Source organism: Varroa jacobsoni, unplaced genomic scaffold (genome assembly GCF_002532875.2).
Source record: "Varroa jacobsoni isolate VJ856 unplaced genomic scaffold, vjacob_1.0 scaffold_728, whole genome shotgun sequence".
Lineage (NCBI taxonomy): Eukaryota > Metazoa > Arthropoda > Arachnida > Mesostigmata > Varroidae > Varroa > Varroa jacobsoni.
The window spans coordinates 7313-23380 of NW_019213630.1; the positions used below are offsets into that span (position 1 = coordinate 7313).

Consider the following 16068-nt stretch of genomic DNA (forward strand, 5'->3'; position numbering starts at 1 on the left):
GTGTACTTTAATTTTTTAAATTTATAATAACATCGAATTCTAGTATTTTTCCAATTTCATGTAATAATATTGCTTGTTTTTTTACATTTTATATTCTCTATTATTAACATAAAACATGCTTTTATATATATATATATATATATATATATATTTTTAAACGCTATATCTATATATTTATATATATATTTAAACGTAAGTTTGTTTGTTTTAAAATTGTTCTTGAAATTTATTGTGTGAAGCTTTAGTAGCGTAAGAAGAATATTCTCTACGAGTATTGTCAAAATGTATAACCACTGGGCTATGTTTCGTTATATACAACTAGGCAGCACACGTTCTTACTGTTGTGATTTAAAATAAACAACATAACAAATATACAAACGTACTTCCTATATATATTTCTTCACTTTGCATTTTACGATATCGAGACTTATTAATTTATATAAAATAAAGTTATTAACGTAAGCCTAATGCAGTCGACCAGAAAAGACACAAGTTCCTCGTGTAGCAATAGCACAGACGTTTGCAACAGTTATAATAATTACATTATCAAAGTGTATCAAAGTATAAATGACCTTATAAAATTGGTAGTCAATTACCTAACCCTTAATAAAGTAAGAGTCATTTAAGCCGACTATTCAGTTAACCCAGGAACGATTTTGTTTTAGATATAATCACTATTCTCTGCCGCCTCAAGTTTTTCCTCGAGCCAGGTACTGCGAGCAAAAGGTAGCGCCGTCACCCTACGCGAGTCTCTAATCCTATACACTTTGACGTCGTCATCCTGATTAGTCCACCTAAATGTCCAGCTACGTTCTTGCTGATCATCCTTTGTGATGGTCCATATCTCGACCCATTGTCTCCGCTCACTGATGGCTTGGCACGTGTACAGCCCTTCGTCAGATGCATTCAAATTTTCTATATTGAGGTAATTAAGCAATGAGCGGCGGGCTGGAATCTCCACCGCGCTTAAATTGCTTGCCATCTTCAAAGGGACGAATTTCCAAAATGCCTAAAAAGAAGCCACATTGTTTAGCATGCCTTTTTCTCCTTCTAAGATTGTCTGTACTGATCATGGTGTGAAAATAGTTACTCGTATTCCCGTAGCAACAAACCAAGCGTTAACAGTTGGTTGGATATGATTTACTATATATACTGATATAGTTATTTTTGCAAGACATTAATCTAACTTGAGTAACCGATAAGTACCGTTTCATGGAACGTCGTATGCAGGAAATGGAACATACCTATTTAATAATTTCAACCTTCAGCTTTTGCAAAACTGAATTCTTATGTTAGACAGGATAAAAAATGTTTTTAGCGTACCATGATACCTCTCTGAGATCCAGACTCGAAGGGACAAGCAATCTTCGTCAGTGGCGTTGTATCAGCTAATCGCTTTGATGTACAGATGATATCTGCTGCCCTAGCATTCACAAAGCCCTTGAACTGAGGTATAAACAATGCGGCCCGGGATACATTTTCATAGATATGGCTTTTTGCTACAAACAGCTGCGGATGCAGTTCGCTCTTCGAAGAGCGGTAAGGTGTGCGACCCTGGTAGCACTTAAGCGTGTACCACTTGAGGGATTCGGCACTGTCTTTGTGGCCATCAAAACCTAATGAATGCGTTTGACCCGTTAGCAGAACCATTAGGAACACGGAAGGGTACCATAGAACCTGCTTGGAGCTCATTATCGCGGCAAGAAAAACTGATTAGAATTACCTGCAGTAAAATTGGAATTAGGCCTAACAATATGTTAGCACGCTGACGATGGCTCCTACGCAACTTGGGTCAGCTGACTGATTGTTTTTCCGGTATGTGGCCGTCATTGACGGCGTAAAACAAGAATCGAACTGACTACAGACGGCAGAAGAACAAAAGTAGAACCGTACGATTTTCGAATGAACGTGCACTTGAGTTCGTGTATACATCGTCGTGCCATAAATTTGGCGCTTGATTACAAATAAGACCCTGAAGAATCGGGTGATCTCAAAATTCTACCTGGGCATTTGGAAGATCTCTTACACAACCTATTTGAATGGAGACGAATTAACTAACTTGACCCACCCGACGTAACTGAGCATAAAACCAGAACAGAGTATTTTTAGTAGAGCAGACGAAACTACATTCCCATTTCGTATGACACGAACATTGATGTATTATTCAAAAACATTATCGATGAGAACTGATAGACACCACTGAGCTGTAAATCTGTCTCAAGTAGGACTACAGTGCTATGTATGGAGTGAGTACAGACCAATATCAGCTGTGCGGAACACGAATGCTGCAATGAACTGCGCGGGAACGCTATATCGACATACTGCTTACTTCGGCTTTCGGTCGTACTGGCTTGATCTACTCAAATTGGACTCTATTTGAAATAGAAACATCATGTTGGATTCAGCCGAACATGTTCTTACGTATAAGCTTTAGCAATTTGCAAAATAGATATTTTAACGTTTTGCATGTGCTAGAAGTCTCAAACGTGGCTCTTAGGCTTACTTTTACTATATGCGCTAATCTAAGCGCCGCAATTAGAGCTTTGCTTCGGGAGTAATCATTTTTAAAATATCCCTTCCTTTTTAATAAATGTAAGTTCGTTATAGTGTCGTTCAAATATGCTGTATACGAGAAGTTCTGAGGAAACTAAATCTCGGGCTAATAGTGGACCAAAAGAAACGCAAAGATGCGACAAATTTTAGAAGTGTTAACCACTGAGGCTCACCTGGACGACGAATTCATAGTATCCTCTCTAAAACAGCCGTTAATCATTATATCAACAGAAAATGACTTTAGAAGCTATTTTGATGAACTTTCAAGCCTCTAAATATGAACTCTGAAGCCTACCTCATTCCTCAGATTTTTCAAAAAAAAAAAAAAAAAGCGTGGAAATTGGCGGTAACGAAGACTGCCGATTTCTATATTGATTATCTATAACTATTAGTCTCCACTAATTTTCTATAGATTTTGCCCGGGCTGGTATTGCGCTAAGCGTAGACTGTTAGCTCTGAATCTACCTTCCAAACTTATTCTTTTTCTGATGATACTCAACCGGCTTGTAGTTTCAGATAGCCAAAGGGAATTTTATAATACACATCATACTGGCCACCCATAATTACAAGCCAATTAAGTATCCTCAAAAGCTACTTCGTTTGAATTTGTCGTTTAGAACTGAAAATCAACGCTTAACGTAATCAAGCTTGCGTTGTTCTAAAATGAGAGCCCCGATGCGATCTATCAAAAATTGGTAAAAACCCTTAGCAGAGAGATAATTCGCGAAACAAAGGCTCGTTATTAGTACAATAATTTTCAGAATAAGAAGCGTTGAAGATATGTGCAGAACATTCGATTTGGACAAGTATCTAGCATCTTGAAGAGAAATAAATCTTTCGCTCTCTACGACACCAGCAATGACTCATGATGGTTGGAATCGTACAAGAGTCAAGGCGAAGTTTGAAGTTCACGAGAATTGCTGCCTGCTTTGCGAGATATCAGAATACCGTAAGCCATACAGAAACTGCATTTGTAAATATGGTAACTCCAGATGTTGCGTATACCCTCGTAATGCAATCAAACAGACCGGTTAATCCAAGCTTTTAAAGTAGAGTAACAGACTGGACGGGTGTCCATATATACTAGGTTATGTGTATTTACGCGAATACGTGAAAATAATCGAAACGAAAGATACGTGAAAACGAAAAGATCAGTAGCGTTGGTAACAGGGTTACCAATGGCTGTATGACTATGTATAGTGTGGAGAAGTAATTATATGGACGACTATAACTGGTGCCTATGCGACGATACGCAATCGGTAAACTTTGTGTTTTCTGTTGAATATCCAAGCTTCAAGGTCGGTTCAGTATCTACAAGTATATATATATATATAAGAAGTCAAATATATTAATATAGTGTGGTCGTAATAACATAGATAAATTTATTTAGTATTCATCTGGGGAACTCCACCAACATCGTATAAATATACTTATTATTCATAACCTTCTTATCTCTTAAATGAACAACTTTCACACGCCACGCGACCCGCCAAAAATCAAATATGCATATTATATATTATATAGTAACATCATTTTGCTATTTGTTTGACTGCGTCAGTCCTGTCTGTCGCGCGTTATCGTCTGCTATCGTTTGCTGCCGGTACCTTGTACACGTCATTGATGTTGTCATATTTTTGTTAGAACTCAGCAGCATCTTGCGCCTTGTCTTTCTGCTTTTATGTCTGTTTCTCTAATCCGCAGGAGCGAGTGCGTGTATGTGTCTGCGTATGTATGTCATACTTATATATCAACATATTCGTCATAGTATATACATATACGAGTGGGTTCGGTTCACTCGGTCATCGGTGGACAGGGCGGCGGGTCGCGAACGAGTGGGAATGTCTGACACTTCACCTTCTATTTGATATTAGTTAGTATTATAATATTGTTTTATTTTTTCTCCCACACCCAAATCTCAAAACTCTGCTGATCAAAATAATATTTTCCAGGGCAGCTGTACTCCGACTGGCCGGTAGTTGTGTCGATATAATAGCTTTCACTTTTTGTATTTCCATCAGTTTTTCCTTTCTACAGAACGGAGATCCCCGGCCGTGTAACCCTGAGCCTAAAGTCTCAGTTCATTTAATGCTTTCATATTAACTGTTGTTGTCATGCGAGCTGAAAGCTGCGACCACATTCGCGTAATGGACGAAGGCTGAGGCCTGGAGAAACACTTTGCACACACGATGTCGCCGCTTTTGATGTCGCCGGGTGACGTCAGTTATTTTACTGTTTTTATTATTACTAGTTAGCGTTAATCAATATTTTTATCCTTGTTAATTTTGAGTTATGGCACGAGACAAAGACATAGTAGTCTTATGTATATATATATATATATATATATGTATATATATATATATATATATATATAATTCTTTGTCATTTAATCTTCTTAGTTTGGCTTGAATAGTCGGTAGTATCATATAGTTAGAGATGGTACACCTTAAATAACATATTTTAACTAACAGTTAAATTTTTTAGGCAGCTTTCTTTCCATCCACTTGAAAAGACCGCTGCATCGACATTTCTGTTGATTTAAGGGGAATTTCCTGAAGGTCACGGGTGAACCGAAAGGGTCAAGGTTTCATCGTGTGTTAATGCTACGCTAAGACCTATTTTTTCCAGTGACCTCCGATACAGTAGACAGAAGATCTGACACATAACAGTGGGCGGTTCGATTTTAGCAGTAATTAGGTACAGCACTCGGTTGCCTTTCAGGTTGCTTGTTCACAGGCAAATATAGTAATGAGATATATTGATGAGACCGCTGACAAGTGCAAATGAGCCGATGACTGAGTGAATCCAATTTTAACAGCCTTTTCTGCTGCTGCAACCTAATTATCTACAAATTATAAATTTAACTTTCCGATGCTTGCTATAATCCAGTCCATTTTAATCGATAATTGATACCGACGTTACTCATGAACAGATGAAGCGGCCTACTCAAGCCGCGCTCCGTTTTTCCGATTACCTGTCAGCATATATATATATATATATATATATATATATATATATATTAACAACATCGCCAACAATATCATCATGAGCATAATAATCATCAACGAGGCTCATTCCTCATATCCGCTATTACCATTACGATGATTATCATCTTTTATTTGTTCATCATCACCAGCATCGTCATGAGCAGAATGAAGTTTTCAGGACTAATTACCTTTCCTGTATTCGTTTTTTGGCCTTATTTAATTGATTTGGTTTTGTAATATGTTCACAATGATATCGCTAGCATGATTACACGGGTTTTACATTTTTGCCGTGTTCGATTCTGTGTCTAGCAATGTGCTGCTTATCCTTTGACTGTTGTTGAATTCAGCAACGCTCAAGGGATGGATATTTTTCTATACGAGATAATAACCAACAGCTGACTTGGCTTTCCCTTTGGATGTAACTGTTTTATATGCTCGTGCTGAATACTAGCACTATTTATCCCGGGGTTCGATACCGAGTATCGGGGACGGAGAGGAGCGATGCGACTTCTCGTTATTCTAGTGGGGTTCCAGGAAATTTTACGATAAAGGAATTTCGGGAACAACCCTGAAAAAAAGGCCATTGTTAGTAAAGAAGAAAATGGTGGACAATTATCGTAAGCTAATTTAAGTGACACTCTCCTTCGTATGCTTTTTCTCTCCTGGTCTGTGCCTTTGTCCTTGTTAAGCATTTGCTCTGTCCACGAGTAGCAGTTCTATTGGAAACACCTTTTTTATATCGCTCTTTCCCTATAACACGTAAAGAACAATAGCATCATCACATAACAGCTGTTCTGCTACCACTGATTTGATATATCTATGATGTTTGGTTAAACGAACGGATTATACGGAGGAAAAAGTCACCGATGGGTAATCTAAGCTATATATATATATATATATATAGAACGGGACTGCTATAAAACATAACAAAGCGCAACATAAACGAATATTGAAGTTTTTCATTTAATTGACACTGCATGTTTTTCTCGGGTCGCCTTTTCTTTATTTGATTTTATTTTTTGCTCAGTCCGGCTGAGACGCCTAAACCTTCTCTAATGGAATCCGTTCTACGGTTTTTTACAAGTTGCTATAACCTGTTGTATTTCTTATTGTCACTTCTTCAGCCGCCTGCTTAATTTTGTGAGCGTTTACAATCGTTTTTGTGTTAGTTTGTGTTTTTACTTTGGAATTATTGAGATTACCAGTCTTAAGGCTAATATCCTCCCATTCAATCTGTCAGCAAAGGTGATGCGTAAGACGCCATAATTCTTTGCTAAATTTTCGTTATTCAATAGTTGACTGTATTTTTACATGATAGTTTTTGCTGATCTAACACTTCGTAGCATGCGTTCTTATTTTTGAACCGTTGTATTTATTTTTTTTTCAAAAACGCGCTAAACAGTCATTCATAGTCAGTTAATAACATATCCGATATCTTTGTCCAAACTGGGCAGCATATTCCAATTATTTGTTTTGATCGCGCAACGCTCTAGTGCGAATCACCCAGCAGGAACATTAAACTTGTAAGCTTTTTAGTTAGTAAAGATTGCTTTTTAGTCTACGAAAAGAATGATCGTACTAGTAGTTAATACCATAAATACATCTCGCGTTTGTTAAGTTCTTCGTTTCAAAGGAATTTCTCTTCCAATTTTCTATTCAGTCTGTATAGAGGCGTACATATCTTAAGCAGTGTATAGTTTTGGGATCTTTGGGTAACTTCTAAGATACCCAGCTTCGTCGTGCAGTGCTAAGGTCCCCCCACAGCCGTAGTTAAAAAAAATCGTCCATGTTTTGTTCATAGTCAATTGTCCTATTCTCTTTGAAAAAATGTGGGCTTTCTTTACGGTATGCTTTTAGTTTAAGCTAAATAGACGGAACATTTCCTGTTTCGTCGGTTTACGGTGATAAGCTTCGACAGCTTTGGATCGTATCAGGGTTTTCCAGGTACCGAATTTGTTCTTCATACGTTGTATGAAATGTAACGCGTCATTTGTTGATGATTTTGCTCACCTTCGTTACATATTGGACTTGTCCTGGTCCATTGGTTCTTCAAATTTGCTGCGATTATCAGGGCTACCTTGCCTGCAACAAATAATCCACATGATGAACGTTATACTCACCGATTTCGAAAGACTAATCAAATTTCGATTGAAAAAGTGTACCTTGTAGTACCTTTGGAGTAACGTATGAAGAGATTACCTGGCCACAGATAAAAGCGCCATAGCTGTAACGGTGTCTTCGCTATCCTTACTTAACTGCATCGCCTCTAAGGACGAGCAACCTATGGTAGCCGCCCATTGCTTCGTGCACGGCCAGTATGGTGCTGCGAAAGGAAAACCAGTAAACAATCTTAATACTTAGTTATCAGATATTGCAATATTTCATGTTGAAGTTAGTCTTTCTTCTAAAGGTGAACGATAAATGGCTGATTTGAGATACACTTTGACATTTTTCTCCTTATGCTCAACCCAGCTATGTGAAGATATAGGTTTAGATGTTGTTGCATTTACGTGCATCCTGTAAAAAGAAACTGAGCTCACCCGCGTCGGATAGCGTCCTTATAAATTATATTAAAAAAAAAATAAATAAACCAGACTGGAATCTGCTCGCATAGTTCTCTACTGTCCCGAACGATTAGCATGGTAAGTGCGCTATCACCTCATTTGCCCCCTGATTCGTCCCGCATCATTGCAGCTACCGGGATTTCTACAGCACTACATGACGTTATTATTATTCTCATCAAGTCGACCACATTCAAATATGACAAAGCTTAGCTTTGCTGTGGGCAACAGAGTTGTGGGCAGGGAAAATACCAGGGGATAAGGACTAAAACGGTGTCAATTGGAAGCGCATGATGACGACGACGACGACGACGATCCACCAGGACCGCCCACAGGACTCACTTCGCATCGGGTTCGCTTAAAGTCGTCAGCAGCCTACGTACCCTCGGTCTCGGCGAGCGTAAATTGACGCCTATAGTAGTAGCAATGATTGCTAAATTTAACCGTTCAAGCAGGCCAGCACGAGAGCTAGGTTAGGTGAACCAAGCTAGAAACGCAAGGAGAATAACATAAGACTATATTGGGCTACACTTTCGTGTGCAAGGTCGTATCCAACAGCAAATGGGTGATTAACGAACCGCAAGCGGCCCCAGCTGCAACTGCGACGGCTCGTGAATGGGCCAAAGTAAACGAATTATACCGGCAATGAATCCCGCTGGCTCGCGACGCGACCGGGGTAGTGTTCTCTGTGGACTCTGTGCCACAGGGAACTCTGACGAACTATAATGATACGACAATGCATTGAATCGTTGCTGTTTGCTAATTCGTTCGTTTCATCACGCGAGAGGTCTGGCGAGTTCCGTACGTTTACATATTGTATTGCAAAATATAAAAACTTCAAAAGGATAAGAAAAAGGTCACCGCAACCGACAGTATCAATTGACAACGAAAACGCACGTCGGTCCGTTTAAGCAGCCTGTCATGGACTTCTGACTGACTTCCCTTGGGGCGTGTCTCGACTTTTAGCTCTATTTACTTTAATACCGGGTTCTAATTGTTCGCTTGTTTTTTTTTTCTTTACTTACTTCGATCCGGCTGCAAATATCAATACGTGAGCTTTTAGGGGCAAGCGGCAATAGGAATCGGTATTTGGAGGTAGATTGGAGTGGAAATCGGGATTTGGAGTTAGTGTGGCGCCGCACCCAAGAAGGAAAACGAAGAGCGGCTGCAGGAAGCTTTTGATAATGGTGTGGCTTGAAAACTTAGCACACGAAGTTGGGAAGGCTGGGTTACTACTCGCCCAGCTGTGGTTTGTGTGTTTTCTGTGTTAGGCGTGCGACAATACATGTGCCACAATTAATATAACGAGTTAGGTGTTTTCTCTTGGGATTTATGGGCGGCATATTTCGAAAACTTGGCTGAAAAAATCTCCTTTTCATCTGACAGCACTACAAATATTTGTAATCAAAACTCTCGTTATCAGATAACTGATGGTGTCTATATTCGGATGATGAAAATCTAAATGCCGCATGGTTACGTGGAAGAAATCCATTTATCTAGACACATACTCGCCATTACCTTGAATAACAGCTGTCCTTTTGAGTGTCTCTATAGCGGAGGCCACTGGCTTGCGGGTTAATTCTACCTCGGAAACCTGTGAGCAGAGCTCTTCGCCAAGTAGGGCTCGGGTGACGGCCTCCGAGCAGTCGCATACGGATGGCAAATCGTAACCGCCTTCAAGTGCCAGTACCACTTTTCCATTTGCTATCGACATTAGCTGTCGCGTCATAGCACCAAAACCTGCCAGACCGCCATTACATTACGATGTTCAATACATAAGATTAGTGGTCGAACACTACATTACGTAGCTAGTAAACACTGTTCCGTATGGACTAGTGAGAAACACCCATCTAACCTAAACGAAAAGCAGGATGTTGCAGAATTTTCAAGTTGTAACTTTCAACTACAAAAAAAAATAGCCATATTTCGAACACTGCGCTTAAGTTCTAAACAAATCTTGTCTTCAAATTTCATACTTCATTTCTAGTATCTAAGAAGCCCTTGTTTTTCAATCGTAAATCTATTTTTGGCATCGTTATGGTCATCTATTGTATATTCGAAACGGAATATATCTAAATTAAAATTTTATAATACAACGTTGCACTACGGAACAATGCTAAACCACAGATAGACATCTTTGCGGCTAGACAACATCTGTAGGCCTACAAAACGGGTCTTTTGCAGTACTCACAAGCCGCTGAAACGTTGTATCCTCCTAGAGTTGTTTTGTGTCCTTTGGCCGCATCAAAGCCACAGGCCACGAGCACAAGTTGAGGCCTATAGTCCCTGGCAATTGGCATCACAATTGACCGGAATGCGGCCAGATATTCCGCGTCGCCCATAGGCGGGTTCAGGCCACCGCTCCAAGCTACGTTCACGTTGAAACCTCGACCTGCTTCTTCGCCAATTTCGTGCGGATCACCTGTACCCGGGAAAAAATTACCTTCATCGTGGCGATGCATGGAGATGTAAAGGACACGTGGGTCTCGGTAGAAGATTTGCTGAATCCCATTGCCATGGTGCACATCCTGCACGGAATAAAACACGATGCAAAAAGACGTTACTATATTTTTTTTACTTAGTAATGCCTTTCACTCTAGTTAGGCTTCGTCACTTTGATCTTCAGCAGTACCTACTTTCAGTAAAATCATTTACGGCTAGTCAGCTGCATTGCGAAGTTTTGCCCACCAACCGGACAAATTCCTCATCAAATTTTACACCGATTTTGGCCTATTCCATCATTTTTGCTGGTCGTTACAGGTGTAACAACTAGGCTAATATATATACGACGGTATTCGTTCGTACTGCATGTATTTCTTCTAAGTACTAATAATAACGTTACGAGACTGGTTTTCGCCAGCAACTTTCAGATGTGTCCGATTTTTGTCTTATTCAAGATCCGGTACACACATTGCAACGACGACAACAGCACCAATCCACCCCTTCCTCTTGCAAATGACTTGGTTGCTTTGACTATGACGTGAAGCCAATGGGCCGCGAAGGAACGACTTGGGGGGTATGACGGTGACAACGTCGATATAACGGAACACAGCCTATGCTAAATAGAGCGTCGGATGGGCCCGCGCCCCACGAATACGGGTTCGTCGAAAAGTCGATAGGGTGGAAGTACAAGCAGTACGGGGGTGATAATGAGACTAATATTAGAGGCAACTAGTTACGATGCGTCGAGAAGGGGGAGACGAGTACGTTAGGATATAGCTTGATGTTATGTTTTTGTGTGAAGCTGTTTCTTATTTATGCGCCCCCGACAGGACCCGAACTGCATTGCGTGTCAGCTTGAAGGTGTTGACACCACTCATATTCCTTCTAATCCCTTCATTTAGCTGGCAATGCCATCGATAATCTATATAAAGTAACTCAACGAGTGCTATTGATGGCGGTGAAATTAATATTTAGGCGTCGGCCTGGAAATAGAAACAGCTGTAGGAGCCGAACGAAGCATAATAAAATTTAATGACGTGAGGATAATTGATCTATATTTCTAGAAAGGGCTACAGGGACAGATTTATGTATTAGCCTAACAACAACGGCAGCAATGGAAGAGGCGAGACGTGTGCCGCAAACAATGCCGCACATCGCAGACGAAGTATTTTAATGGAAGAAACCAAAGATATATGATTAGATAAACTATTATCTCTGTTCACTGTTTAAAGAACTTGACAGCTAATGACTGTGTAGGTTCTAATGAGATCGGTCATCATCGGTAACTGTGATTATATCATCTTTTTCGAGCTAGACTTTTAGAGGCATGAGTAAAAATGTATACGAAGTGTTTCCTATGCTAGGAAAAATACTACCATATATCAATGGATGTCAATATACATTTGGAGGAGGTTGGGTGACCGCAGGGTCGAACTTGCGCCTCCGTCGCGGTTTTAGCCATAGTAGCGTTTAAAGAGGCTCGGAAGTCGGAAGCTGCGAAATAGCCCAGCTTCCGAGCCTCCTGCCAAGGTCCAAAAATCTATTATTATAAAAAAAAAAACGGTCACAAAGCTCCTTGAAGCATAGATCATTGTATTTAAGGCCGAACTCGATCATTTTATCATATCAGCGTTTTATTCCAGTATACAACAGACAATTCTGCTCGTGTTTATTAGCGTAGATGTCCTCATCGATGTATCTATTCATTTCGTATGTAGACATTACAATATAATGGTATAGCAACATAGATTTATCATATACACGTCACTTAGACATGTATCTTACTGCTAATAGATAACGCATAGAGAGACCATAGACTATCGTTCAAATATATTCATGCAATTACTGATCTCGCTTAATTGTTTAGACCGAAACAAAATCGCTAGACATGGCAAACAGCAGATGGCAAAAACAAGGAAATTATTACCAAGATAGTTTTATATATACATATATATATATATTTAGGCCTTACCCTTTTTGTTAGGCGTACATAATGGCTATTATTTGGCACATTATTTGCGACTGTTTTTTCTATCTTATTGTATATAAACGCACATGAGGCAGACTATTAATGAAATTAAGCTATCTATAAATTTATGCAGATTTTTTACGTACCCAGTCGACAATAAGAATTCGTTCGAGGTTGAAACGCTGCTGGGCTTTCTTGGCGGCGACTGCCAGTGAATTGAAGAAGCAAAAACCCATCGCTTGCTGATGCTCGGCGTGATGACCGGGAGGACGCACCACAGCAAAGCCGTTCTATAAAACGCGGGTACATGCGTGCATAAAAAAAAATAGTAATAACAATAATAGTGGGTAGAGAACATAAGGGAAATTAGCACATGCCAACATATGGTTACGCTGTGTACAAAAACAACGGGGAAAAAATACGCTTACAATCAAACGAAGATGAAAAATGTTCTTTTCCGGGAAGCATCCCGGTGCAAATTTGCATGAAAGAGAGAAAATCATAGAAAAAAAAAACAAAAAGATGAAGATAGAAATACGGAAAACAAAATAAGATGAACTAAATAGCAGGACCACTCGAAGACCATGACAGAGCCAAAAACAGAAATAATCTTTTTTCTGTTATAAATAGGCACAATCGAGATTCTAAATGAAAATTTTATCTAACAATGCGTAGAATTTCAGCTCTATATAATAACCAACGATAAAGATAGGCTGCGACGTGCCAAAAAAATATCTGTAACTTTAAATCTTTCAGTCTGTAAAAACAACTAAAACAAGCAAGCAAGGAACATCTTAGTTGGTAGGTACCGCCTGACAAAACAGTTAGTAATTCTCTCAATCACGTAGAAATTCCGAATACCCACTTCACTGATTTTCTAGCAGCCATCTCATCAAACCTTTAATTTGTATTTATTTTTACGTTGGGCATTACTTCGCACGCCTCTTGCTGGATTCATCTGCGTTTGTCTCTAATAGACTTATTTTAAAAAGCGTGATCACAATTTACCATTTTAGTAACCATTTCTTTTGCCGACGCTGAAACCAGCGATAGTTTTATTTTCATGTACATTATACTGGACGAAGTTATCTCTTCAAACTTTCACACACGCACAGAAGTTACACGTCTGTCTGGCCCTTTCTGCCCCCCTTCGCTTATGTTGTTCCTGTCGTCATTCGGTTACGAAGTTCTATCTATCTCTCAACCTCATTTTTTTGTCTAGCTCCTTCGATGCACCCCTTTCCCCCCGAATGGATGAATTCCATACCTTGACGTCCCCCGCGGTCACTCTGCAGGCGAGTTCGATGACACAGCCCGCTGCCATGCGGGCGGCACCCGCCGTATGCAGCTCGTTCCACGTTGTGTCTAGGTCTACCCCCACGCCCCCACAGGGTAGCATCAAGAAGCTCTTTAACGGCAACTCGAGTTTCTCGAACTCCAACTTCTGACGGTTTAACGGGTTTGTGCCTGGGAACATCGTGATCGAAGTGTGGCGACCATCGGTTTTGTTGGTTTGGAACAAAAACAACATATTTCAAAATCACAAATGCTTAACGGCTATATTCACAAGAAAAATAAATATATTTAAATATTCTTATGCAATATGGTTTTTGTGGGAATATACTTTTAACGTATATGTCATCAAATCGGAGGGTGTGAGTGTTTCGGCGTGATTGTACAGGTTTTATACTGGTGTAGCAAATAAACCCATCTGTCAGCGTAAATACATTTATTAAGTTCATCATATTGTCGTTGCCGTGTAGGGTCTATAATTAGACGTTAGACTTTTCATTCCCATTCAGAGATTTCATTTTTTTTTTCTGTTTCGAGAGACTGGAGCAGAAGAATTAAACTGTGGCTCAATAGGTTAATTAAAATTGATTGAAATAATTAGTCGATTTTGGCTTTGTAGCGTAGCTTTGTTTGTGTGTATGGTTTATAATGCTTTTCATTTCGTTCATTGATTTGTTACAATAATTATCACGCTTTATCACGAATTCTCTCAGGATTGATTCCAAATGTCTGATTTTGATTTCAGCTTACACGAAATGACTAAGATTTAATAAATCAGGAGAAAATTTGCATGAGTGCTGGCATATACCGATCAGCCTATTTCATGAAAATCTTATCTGAAATCGACCAACTGCCAAACGTGCGCTTCTCGTATTTATGGCCTGATTACCACATCCCTGATCGATGGTGTCGTCGTTCACGCTCGGGTCGAACGCTAAAGTAGAATAGTGCAAATGCCCCGGAAGGCCAGCCCTAACCTTGTCGAAATGTTAGCGAGTGCGGCCAGCGCACTGCACATTATTAGCTAGGCCGTATTTCGTAATTGCTCGGTCGGATATTTGGACAATTGAAATGGGAAACGCTTACAAAAAGCGTTCCTTTTTCGATTAGAGTTTATATGAAAACGACGCGTAATCACATGAGGCGAAAATACGACAGTACAACGGTACGCCACAGTGTACATCGACGCTAATCGGTTGACGTAAGGCTGCCGCTTTCAATGACTGCGCACATCCATTTCTGAGCGTCTGCTGTTGACGATGTTTAGAAAGCTAGAGCAAGTTTATATTCAGCTGCCAGCAATTCATGGCTCTGCTAGCTTAAAGATTGATATTTTCAAATTGTCTTCATAGTAAAACTAACAATGTATACATAATTAAACAAATGCAGCGAGCGTTGAAGTTATTTTCGGTTCAGTGGAAGTTGTTTGTATCCAGCTTGATATAAACGGTAAATTATTCAGATCCGAACTGCGGCTCGAGTTTGAGCCTAACCTTCGTGATGGACCACTCAGCCTTTTCGGTATTACGATAACAAACGGCGTATACCTTGTAGCCTCCGTCTGCTTAAACCCTGAGCCGAGAAAGCTTTATGCGGTGTTTGAGGAACACGTCATTTGCATGCCTATGGACCAAGATTATAACATGACGTTATCGTACACAACGCGTAAATTGAACCTATTCTATTTGTAATAAAACTAGCACGTAGAGCTTCATTGAGCCGACTTACGTTCAGGCTCTAGTGAACAGTGGCCAAATAGGTATTCATTACGTGCAAGAAAGTAACGTACGTTGTTGTGGTCCCGTGACAGAAAATAGTGTCAACAGTCCAGCCACACCTTTGTGTGATCGTGCGTCTATGTGGAGCAGAGTGGAATCTAACCGTTTGAGGGGTCTATTAGTATGCACAAATAAAGTGTCTTCTATCAAATAAATTTGAACGCTAAGAGTATGTCGTATGGTAGATTTGACATGGGCTGAAACAGGCATTCTTAACTGAACCATTATATTAATTTTAATACCTCTAATGGAAGGTTAGTGGAGTCGGGTGCTATGGGCAGATTAACAAGGGTTGCGGCCCAAAAAAATCAGCCTGGTGTGTTAGAAGGGAATTAACATAGCAAGTGGCGTAATGTGTAGACCTTCGTTAGCTTGGCATCTCTTTCCAGGCGGAAAGCTTCAGATGATTCTCGTCCCAATCACGGATCATTAGCGCACTCTTTTCTACAGTAATTGCTAGGACGTTTGTGTGGTAGTAAGGTTATCCA

At 39.9% G+C, this 16068-nt stretch overlaps 2 protein-coding genes across 7 annotated transcripts in view; both read right to left on the reverse strand.

The window, feature by feature from the left end:
* Nucleotides 1-197: 197 nt before the first annotated feature.
* LOC111263058 (uncharacterized) lies at nucleotides 198-2834 on the reverse strand. 2 transcript variants are annotated; one of them, XM_022837819.2, is made up of 2 exons: nucleotides 1332-2834; nucleotides 198-1009 (listed from the first exon to the last, which is right to left on the reverse strand). In XM_022837819.2, the coding sequence occupies exons 1-2, from the start codon at nucleotides 1690-1692 to the stop codon at nucleotides 930-932; spliced, it is 441 nt and encodes a 146-aa protein (XP_022693554.1). In that variant the 5' UTR covers nucleotides 1693-2834; the 3' UTR covers nucleotides 198-929. The 2 variants fall into 2 exon arrangements, with proteins under 2 accessions (XP_022693554.1, XP_022693553.1); XM_022837818.2 differs by having other exon boundaries at nucleotides 1324-2111.
* Nucleotides 2835-3901: 1067 nt separating this feature from the next.
* Nucleotides 3902-16068, reverse strand: part of LOC111263057 (histone deacetylase 4) — a gene marked incomplete at its 5' end in the record, with an annotated part of 62087 nt that continues 49920 nt past the window's right edge. For 4 of the 5 annotated variants that reach the window (XM_022837817.1, XM_086969443.1, XM_086969442.1 and 1 more), the window contains 7 exon segments: nucleotides 3902-6105; nucleotides 7548-7619; nucleotides 7737-7860; nucleotides 9617-9838; nucleotides 10290-10626; nucleotides 12656-12799; nucleotides 13777-13976. In XM_022837817.1, coding sequence (XP_022693552.1) covers nucleotides 7553-7619; nucleotides 7737-7860; nucleotides 9617-9838; nucleotides 10290-10626; nucleotides 12656-12799; nucleotides 13777-13976 — 1094 coding nt within the window. 5 annotated transcript variants of the gene reach the window in all.